Source organism: Spinacia oleracea, chromosome 5 (genome assembly GCF_020520425.1).
Source record: "Spinacia oleracea cultivar Varoflay chromosome 5, BTI_SOV_V1, whole genome shotgun sequence".
NCBI classification, from domain to species: domain Eukaryota; kingdom Viridiplantae; phylum Streptophyta; class Magnoliopsida; order Caryophyllales; family Amaranthaceae; genus Spinacia; species Spinacia oleracea.
Genome location: NC_079491.1, coordinates 14,342,130 through 14,352,272, shown reverse-complemented (window position 1 = coordinate 14,352,272; position 10,143 = coordinate 14,342,130). Strand labels below are relative to the sequence as shown.

The 10,143-nt window shown below is 35.9% G+C and overlaps 1 protein-coding gene across 4 annotated transcripts; it reads right to left on the bottom strand.

Annotated features, from left to right (window-relative positions):
- Nucleotides 1–892: 892 nt before the first annotated feature.
- LOC110789484 (putative AC transposase) lies at nt 893–7,570 on the bottom strand. Of its 4 annotated transcripts, none has more exons than XM_021994152.2 (6): nt 7,258–7,570; nt 7,045–7,108; nt 6,576–6,823; nt 5,049–5,270; nt 3,681–4,555; nt 893–2,059 (listed from the first exon to the last, which is right to left on the bottom strand). In XM_021994152.2, the coding sequence occupies exons 3-6, from the start codon at nt 6,613–6,615 to the stop codon at nt 1,145–1,147; spliced, it is 2,052 nt and encodes a 683-aa protein (XP_021849844.1). In that variant the 5' UTR covers nt 6,616–6,823; nt 7,045–7,108; nt 7,258–7,570; the 3' UTR covers nt 893–1,144. The 4 variants fall into 4 exon arrangements, with proteins under 4 accessions (XP_021849844.1, XP_021849845.1, XP_021849847.1 ...); XM_021994153.2 differs by having other exon boundaries at nt 6,576–6,783; XM_021994155.2 differs by lacking the exon at nt 7,045–7,108 and having other exon boundaries at nt 7,258–7,548.
- Between the last annotated feature and the right edge of the window lie 2,573 nt (nt 7,571–10,143).

Here is a 10,143-nt window from a genome sequence, read left to right as displayed (position 1 = left end):
TGATTTTTTGAAAACATAAAGATTATAAACATACAGTCTTAAGCCTAAAAAGTTTTGAAGGAAGTTCAAAGAATCCCAGTCTAGCACAATCTGCGTTACCTTTCCTGGTATAGAACTTTTTTTGGACTCGTTCTTCTGAGGAAAGCCTTGATCTCTTTGGATTATAATGCCTATCTGATCACTTGAAACAAAGCTGCAATGTGTAAACTCTTTTGCGTTTGTGGCAATGAAATAGGATAAGCTATGGATTAGGTGGTTACATGCGGTGCAAGGAGCTACAATAACGTCATGACTATGGGCCCTGTGCAGATTTTCAAAATGAGGCCCTCATTTATTTAAAATCAAAAGGAAAAAGCATTAAAAAAAAAGACTGTGTATTACTCAATAAGGGCTTAACCGATAACCACTACTCCAACTTTGTTTTTCTTTATATTTAGGAAATTAGTTATATTATATCTGGAATTTGGGCTTCTTCCATCGCTCGACCAGCGTGCCCTCAAAACCGCCCTTGGGTTACATGCTTACTGGAGTAGGGTTGTACTCAGAATACTTGGCGGCTTTCATTATCAGGAAACTACTCCAAGTTACGTTGATAAAGCGCGTGACATCTCTATGAAAAAAACTAATGTGCTAAAGTCGGGTTCACAAACTTGGTTAACTGTCATTCACAAACTTGCTGCTAAGGATAGTCTAGCATTGTGGATCATTTCATTAGACTCTCTTCGTGTTGTGTGTGGCACTAACATAAATCATCATCAGCTTTTTAATTTTTCAACGCGCTTTTTGTGATGGCATATTGGCATTTGAAGTAGATTTTTATCCAATTTGCAGATTGGTAGAAGTGTATTTTGATACAAAGGTAGTTGAAGCTGTTAAAACATAAGAACAAGCATTATAGGACAATAAATTTAATATATTTTGGAACTTTATTACACCGAGATAAATACATACCAAATGCAACTTCCTGCAACAATCAACTCAACTTCTCAAATACATGAATTCAAAGCATCCTTCTATTACAATAATCATGTCTGATATATATACATGAATGCAGTATACAAATAATCTTACAACAGGGTCAGCTGTTTGAGCTGTTAAACATTTCTCACTTTACAATTTGCCAATAGTTCCTTATCAGACTCTGTTATTTTGGTTTCTTGTCAAAACCAGTTTTGCAATTCTGGGATGTAGTTTCAGTAGCCAACTCCATAAGCATATCATAGTCGATTTCAGTTAATTTGTATTTCACCTTAACCCCACCATCAGTCCATGACTTAATACAAAGTAGAGCCTGCACAGTCGAAGTTGGCAAACCAAACCTTTGCCTGTCAAGTTCATCCCCTTTGCTGGAGAACAGTTCTTCAGGTGCTACAGATGTTGCTTGCATTGATAAAAAGTCCCGGGCCATTAGAGACAATCGTGGATAACGTCCACTATTCGCTTTCCACCATTCCAAAACATCTGTAGTTATCGGAGCTGGAGGCTCTGACAGATATTGGGTCAGCTCATCAGTTGCGACGCTCATGCTCGCCCTCCGTTTTTTTCGGGCTATTTCCTCTGCGAAAGATACACTACCACCTTCTTCCTTCTCTGAAGTACCATAAATATTGTTCACAGATGAAAAATGAGTGGTAGAATAATTTCCAAGGAAATGGCTTCTTGCTTCCTCCAAATTGTTCTCCGAGTTAAGTGTCTCTGGTATGAGTTCGACTTTGATCCGAGGATCAAGAATTGCTGTCATGTAAGTAAATATATTGGAAACCTGGTCATTGTAACTGCTGGACTTTAGGGACATTTCCTCAGCCGCACTCTTTAGCCAATCTGGATAATGGCAAGAATCTTTGCATGCTGCAATCATGTCAGATATATGATCCATGAAAAACAGTACTAGGCCTATGGTAGGAACCTTGTTTGAACATATGTCGTTCGTGGTCTTATAGAAGGGTTCTAAGTATCCATGCATAATGGTAACTGCATTCCTTTCGACAGAATTCAGTAGCATTCTATTACCTAATGAGTCTTCATGCTTCCTTATGACACCATCCATTGACTTGCTTGCCTGCACTATAACATAAAATTGCATTAAACACAGAAAAAGAAACAGGTAAACAAATGAATATAATTCAAGAGGCTAATCCTTCAACTAATGCCCACACATGTGGAAGCCCAAAATGAATAGGATACGTCAATAATCAGTTAAAGTATACTTTTACAAACATAAATCACAGAATCAAAGGGATGAATCCATGAACAAGAAACGCAGACCTAGTTTCCCTTGATATTCAATTTTGGGTTTTTCAAATGTTTTCACTATAGATATAGGAATTTAATTAGTTAATATTTTCAAGTTGCATCCTCCTAAATTATGATAACTGGCAACTTAGACTGACAAACAAAGAAATATGTTTCCTAAAATCTTGTTCTTGTTTTTAAGAAAGTTCTAAACACTTAAAACACAGTTATACTCCATGTAAAATATCCTAATTATGTGGAAGGTACTCAAGAGATCAGCTTTGCTACTGAATCAAGCGATATTCCAAAAATGAAATCTAAAAAGCCAGAAAAATCTTGTATCATCCTTAAGAGGAATAAAAAAGCGTACGATGCTTCAAGCAGCCAAAATCAAAATTTCTTCCAGACACTAAACTGTCACACATTCCGCAGGTGGAAATGTAACAAATGTAGATATCACTCACAGCATGGCTTAAGAGAAAACTCAGCTTGATCAAACTCAACATACGGAGTATAAGAAACAAAAAGGTAAACGAAGGAAGTCATGCATTTGCCTAAACTCTGCTCCTAACGGCTTAACGCAATAGCCACAAGTATGTCACACATACCTGTCATATAAGACTGCTGGAGTTAACTTCTGTTAGCACTTCCCCCTTTCTTACCCCAAATTGGTAAAGAACCCTACTGTACTTGAACAAAGTTAACTTGGATTCAAATACAAATAAGGAGCATTTTCCTTGAAGAGAATTTTACAATTACTAAAGCCATTTAACCATGTTTTAATTTTGCAACACCTCCAGATCCGTACAAAGTAAAAGGGGAATAAGTGAATATACAAACTAGGGAAACAAGGGAGCTAATTTCTTCTGTAGACAACCTCTATACCTCTTTCCACCTCAAAAATATTTCCATACAATCTTCCTATGGACATTTCAAACTTCACTATATCAGTTACATACTTACATGCAGTAAAGGAATTCCCTCTGAAATGTATTATGTTGGATGTGGGACAAACTCAACACAACAGTGGTAGAGACATAATGCACAGAAAGGCGAGATTATAGAAATCACATAAATCTATATGGTCCGGTCCATTAATCATCTAATTGGATTTCCGTTCTTGACAGGTGCAAAAAGAAAGCAAGTTAGATATTACCTAGTTCAGATGATATGATTCAATACCTCAGTTTCAAATGTTACGTTCAGCTAGAATGATGCTTACTAATTGCCAATTGGATATCATTCAGAAGCAAGAAATTTTATCTACATAATCCCATTTTTCAATCCCCGAATTCTCATAAATTCATTTTTGGTGCTTTCTATTGCCTAAACTCCTAAAGCGAAGCCGCAAATTCCATCAGTCACTCTTTCTTTCTACCTCGTATTTGGCATCTCAAATTCTCAATTTAGCTAGCGCTCATCTCTCTTATTTTACAGAAGGTTCTCACCTTGCGGACAATATCCATCATCTGATAATGTCCATTCCAACGAGCAGAAGTGTCAAGGGGGAATCTCCAGATGCTTTCTTGATAAGCTGCTGTTGACTGCAAAAAGTCCTCCATGATTGCAGGGGAAGCATTCATCTCTATAACAAACTCCCTGACCTTAGAGATTATTTGTTTTGTTGTTCTTAAACCATCTTCTATCACCATGTTCAGTGTCTGAGCAGCACAGGGGATATAGCAGAAAGGTCCCACCTTTTGCCCATCCATATCTTCTTTTAGTTTGTGGCATGCATGCATCGCACTCTCGCTATTATCATGTGTGCAAGCAACGACTTTATCATCAATATTATAAATCTTCAAGACCTTAACCAAAGCATGATATATCTCAGCACCACTACATGGATAAGGTATGCGACAAATATCAAGAAGGACCTTTTGGAAAGTCCAGCTCTCATCAATCCAATGGCACATAACACTCATGTAATAAATTTGTTCATAAGATGTCCAGAATTCAAGCGCAATTGCAACCTTAGAGGACACGTGCTGCAAAGTTGTCTGTACATCTTCCTGCATACTCCTGAAAACTTCACATAAAACACCCTGGAGTTTCTCTTTAGACCATATCTGAACGGAAGGGTTGGCAAACTTGAAGGAGTTCAGCAGCCAGGTCTCCTCTAAGGTTGAGGGAGGTAGAGAAGACGAAGTTAGCCACTTAATAAGCAGCCAATTCAGGTGATCAATATCAAATTTTGGTGTTTTGACTTCAGATTGATGTTTCTTTATTACAATTTGACTGGTCTGTGGAGCAGTACTTGGGATCATTTCCCCAGAATTATCATAACCTGGATGACGACTACCAAGATGTCTTCCCAAATTGCCTTCACAAGGAAAAAATAAAGAGAACAGTGTCATACAATGATAAAAGATCAACGCTCAAAAGGATCTCATTCATGACAAATGAACCAAAACATTAAAAAAAAATGAATATTCGATGACAAGGTCATCATACTAAGTTGGAAGAGATATCACTGGAAAAATAGTTATAACAAAAAGAAGAAGAATAATGGAAATTACACAGAAATTTCTTAATTTCACTTTTAAGCAATTTGATTGTATTTGAACAAATGAGGGACAGATGAAAGAAAACACAAGAAAGATGTTATGTTGCTCATTTTTGCCTCAAAAAAAAAACAGTGAAAAGGAACATCAATTGTGTCATAAGCACAAGAACTCACATCAATCTCAACATTTCCCTTGTGAACTTGCTAGAACTCAAAGGGAAGGAAAATGGATCAGCCAGTAAATATCTACTATATTGATGTTTTCAATTTTTCATGGAGATGTAGAGAAAAGTTGGAGGGGAGAAATTACCAGTTGCAGTTGCAATGGAATACATCTGTCCACAAAACTTACACCTACGGCTCTTTCCGTCAGGAGCAGTCTCAAAATATTTGAGATATACTGATGTCATAGTCTTCTTTCGTGGTTTTGGTGATATATTGTCATTTCCTTTTTCAGAAGAATTCAATGCCACATTAACTGCATCTATGCTTGCAATAAGTCCCACATCCATCACAGACTTTGGCTCTATATCTACAGAACAAAACAAGAAACACAATCCACTGAGATATCATGATTCACATCACTTATTGAAATTATAAGTCATTCACGTATACTGCTTCCCCTTTTTTTAACTAGCACACAAGAGGGTGTATTGAAAGGGTGTACAAAATTGAGAACTTAAGGTGAAGCTTTGACAAATGAATGATCACATAAGCTAAATAAGATCAGAGGATTCATAAAAGGAATAAGATAATTAACATTGTACCAAGCTTCAAACTGTAAAACATCCAGCATTACGAATTGAAAAGCTCGCCAGCATTTTTTATTTTTTAAGCACTCATAAACAGTTATCCAGAGGGAGACATGACTTTTTATCTGAATTGTGTTCATTGCTTTCAGTGGTTGGTATCTTAAAACACAATAGGTTCACAAATTATATGACCAGGGGACCTTAACAGAAACTTCGCAGCATATCAAAATCTTCAATACAATATGAACTTGAGGGTTTCCTGGAAGAAAAAATCAAAAATGAAAATGCTTCAAACAAAAATTACTAAGAAAGTTGTTTAAAATTTTGAAGCTCACTAAGAATCCTCTCTCACTCTTATGTTCACTAAGAAGACGAAAGTAGATTTCCCTAAGAAACTCCGAAAGTACATTAGGGTTCTGAATAAGCCCAATCTCTTTAATCATTCAATTCACTCTGTTGAAAAGTGTTGACAGCCTTAGACTCCCAGTATAAATAATAAACACGCCTAAACTACACCTAATCCATCTCGAAACCCATTGAATTATCCTAAGTAATTCCTAAAACAAGTAAAAAGATTAAAACAAATCATAAACAAGCTTAAAATATGCCTAAATCAAACCAACTAACATGCATGCCAATCAGCCTAATCATGCTAAATGAAACACAGCTCGTTCTCTCTCTGAACAATTTCAGTATCTCTTGTAATTCGGATATAGGCAGATATCTCGAATTACGTCTTATCACTCTTCCTATAAGGGCTGCAGAGATTCTTTTTTCCAGTCTAACAAATAAGAGAGCCACACATGATCACTATTTATATTCTACCAAACACTAATACTAAAGGCAGGTATCAAATACTTCATATCAACTGTCTAACAACAAGTGAAAGATTGACATAATCATGGAAGGAGTTTTAAAATAACCCCTCATACTATCTAAAAAACTTCAAGACGCCTTGTAGATGTGAATGCAATTTTATGATCTCCAAAAATCACACAGCTTGTTATCTTGCACAAAATTGGATCATGGTGGGCAAAACTTAATTCTGTGGCGCCTATAGAAATTGGACTCAAAAAAGGCTTTACCTTTCAAGTTTCTGAAAGTTGTACTACCATTCCACTCCATAATCTGCTTCAGTCCCAAGCAAGGAGTCTACCTCTGATGCTCAACAAAGTAGCACAACAACAAGACAAACCCTCCAGTAGAACATTGAAATTTTTTAATTCATTATTTCTCATGGCGAGGAGCCTCTCACACAGTAAAATAAATCTTCAGAAAGCAGCACGCTAATAGCTGCAACAGATAGCGTATTGCAACAACCATTAATAAATATCTGAAATAGAAGAAGTTCAAGTTATTTCTCTTTCATCTTTAAATTTTAGGCACATTACAATTGACTAACTTCAATTATGCAAAATTTCAAAAGTTCAAATTAGTGACAAGTCAATAATTAATAGAAAAACATAGAAATCTCCTCGAGTAATAAATAAATTAAAACAAACTAAAGCAACAATTAGATGATTATACTAGCCTTGTACAGAAATTTCGATGTACCTCGGCCATCAATGTTGATCAGGTGTGAGATTGAGAGAAACATCAAGCTAAAATCGGATAAATTCTATTTAAAAAAAGGGAAATTACATTAGCATGATCACAATTCAGCTCCAATTTCAGAAGCAGAAGAATAATATACAAATTAAGAAAGTAAATCGAAGAAAAAGATGACGAGGAACGCAGAGAAAGATAGAGAGAGGAGAGAGAAAGTACCGATTGGCGGCATTGGAGAGAGTAGCAACAACAGCAGCAGCTTGTTCCTCCTCCCTGTGGTGAGGGGAGGGGAGGGGAGGAGAGAAATGAGTTTGAGTTTTGGAGGAAGAGAGAGAAAATTGAAAGAGAAGCGGGAAAGGAGAAGGCTTAGGCGCCAGATCTGATAAGCCAGCCGATGAAAGAGAAAGAGAAAAGAGAAAAGAGAAAAGAGAAAAGAGATTGAGAGAAATGAGAGGAGCCGCGACGCTGCTTTGGGGTGGTTCTCATTTACTCCCACGGCTTTGAGCTGTAAACACCGAGCCTCTTTTTAGCTATCGTAGTTTCGCAAGGAAAATTCATTTTGATTTGTAAATATTGAAAATAATACTTCACTTCTCGAACTTTTTATACTTGCAACGTTGTTAACTTTTACGCATGTCTATACAAAACTTTGATTATTAATATCTTTAATTCTCCGTGATTATGTTTGTTCACCCTAATGTTTTGATGATGACAAAGCAAACTCCTGACTATTGGTTAAGTTATGTTGTAAAATAGGTTCCGAGATCGTTAGAGGAATAATGCTAAGTTAAGGAGATCCTGGGTTGGATAAACTAAGCAACGTGGAATATATGTAAGTATGTGATCCACGTCAGACACTACGTTGAAGAATTAATCATTTAGCAAGTTTACAAAGGCAAGATCCTCATATATTATGTGGATCCTCGACGTTCCAGAGAAGGAACAAACTGTGAAGACTTCGAGTGAAGCTTCCTAAAGGTGCAAGCATGAAGACTATAATATATGAGATTATGTTTAGGATTTATGTAAGTATTTAATATTGTTTATACGTAGTTTGGAACAAAAGGAACATAAGTATTCTCCTTGTTTCTCAAGCAAAAGATTTTCCATGATCCTTAAAACTCTACCCAGTATTTTCATTTAAACGTGCAAGTAGTGTTTTGATTTGGTCTCCCCTGTTTCTCTCCAACTATGCCCATGTTACTGAGCAGTAACAGTTAGTGGGTAGTTGAGGGGGATATGGGTATCCAACCTTAGGTAAAACTCCTCTATAAAAGGAGAAGAGTTTTTACTTTTTAAAACACAACTGATCTCTGCAAGACATATCTTAAAGAGTTTAAACGTTTTAAAAGAATCAGCAAATAGAGTGTTCCTTGAGTTCCTTATTCCTATAAACTTTATTACGTACTAGAGTTATCTATCAAATTGTATTTTGGGTTTAAGGGTTGAGTGATCCTTGAGTGACTTAGAGTTAAGTCAGAGAGAGAAAGAGTGACTTAGAGTTAAGTCAGAGTGAGAAAGAGGAGCACAGTAATCGACGGGGATTGTTGTGGGGAACTCGTGTTCGATAGGAACTCGAGTCAAATAGCGTATTTGTAATAGAGTTATTACATTAATACAAAAGAGTTGTGAGGTTCTTTTTGATTAGGATCAAGAAGGTTCCTCAGTTTCATATCTTTCTTTGCTTATTGATTACAGCCTCTTTATTGTTTAAATTCCGCAAGAAACTTACCCAAGTTCCCAAGAAACAATTCACCCCCCTTCTTGTCGAGTGTTCCTACTGAACTATCAGTTGGTATCAGAGCAGGATCTCACAAAAATACAGGAAACCTGTTGAGAAAAAGTTCCTAGAAAGTATGAACGCTTACGAGAAACTCGAGGAAGGTTATTCCTGTAATATCCCGAACTTTCGGGTATTTTTTAAGAAACTATTTTGGTAACTTAAGATAATTTTACAATTTTAAAATAAAAGTTTTAATGAGTTTAAAAAAAAAAAAAAGTATATTTTAGATTGTTTTATAAAGGTTCTGAAATTTAGTCTCCTAATTAAACCCTAATCACCGTATGTTATATATACTCCCACAAACCTCAAAATTCATGCCGTGTAAATTGACTCCTAATAAACCCCCGCCTCTCAAAACACAGCCGTCGTCATCACCGTATCATCATCATCATCATCAACCTCTCCTCGGCAGGTAATGAACATCACCTTCAAGCTTTGAGCTTTTATAAAATAAATTTTTGAACTGATAACTCCAAACCACCGGAAAACGATCATGGACCCATCGTCCTTAACCCCCTTCTATCCGTATTTGATTTTTGTTCCGTAAATATTCATTCCTTTTAAATCTCAGTTTTGTCACCCTTCGTATGGAAATTGCAGGAACTCCATTTGAGCATTAATTGGTTTTAAATATTGAAGAACATATTTATTTATTTTAATAAAAGGACACAAAACAAAGCATGTTTTGACTTTGGTTTTTTTGATTAGCATCTTTGTTGTATTTAAAGAATAGTAGTACAGGAGCTGTACTATCGAATTAGGAAAAAAAAAAAAAGGGCTTCCTACTATTCCATGGCCACTCACTTCCCCCCTAACAACTAGTAGACGTGAGATCAGAAGTAATTAACTCTTGTATACCTATGCTAATTATGGACAATTTTAGACTAACTTAGGTTTATTTATTTGTGCAATTGTAGAGGGAGACTATTTAGGAAATAACGCAAAGAGACTACTAGTTCAAAGTACGCGTGTGTTCAAGGTAATTTTCGATGTCCATCATCCTTATATCCCGTCAGGAAAATATTTTGGATATATCTACGTGCTATTATGTGCTAGGAAGACTAATTATTGTTTATATAAACTATACGATGCGTTATAGTACTAGTATTATTATAAGTGTAATTTTTAAAAAAAACCATAAATACGTTAATAAAAAATGGGTTAGTGGTCATGTTTTACAGAATGCATTGTATTAGTTAACTCGGACATATGTTATTGGTATGCATTGATGGTCGTGATGAGCTGCTGCAACATATTAATCCCTTAATATAGTTCGTCGCTTGGACAAATTTGAATAGACGTTATTGTTGAGAATTGTATTA

Bases quoted from the DNA above. Each gene is read 5' to 3' on its own strand.
- LOC110789484 (XM_021994152.2), bottom strand. From the start codon at position 6,615: ATGGAGTGGAATGGTAGTACAACTTTCAGAAACTTGAAAG. The intron at 4,556-5,048 runs GTAATTTCTCCC...TTCCTTGTGAAG, and splicing joins TTCCATTGCAACTGCAACTG to GCAATTTGGGAAGACATCTT. The intron at 2,060-3,680 runs GTGAGAACCTTC...GTTATAGTGCAG, and splicing joins TGATGGATATTGTCCGCAAG to GCAAGCAAGTCAATGGATGG.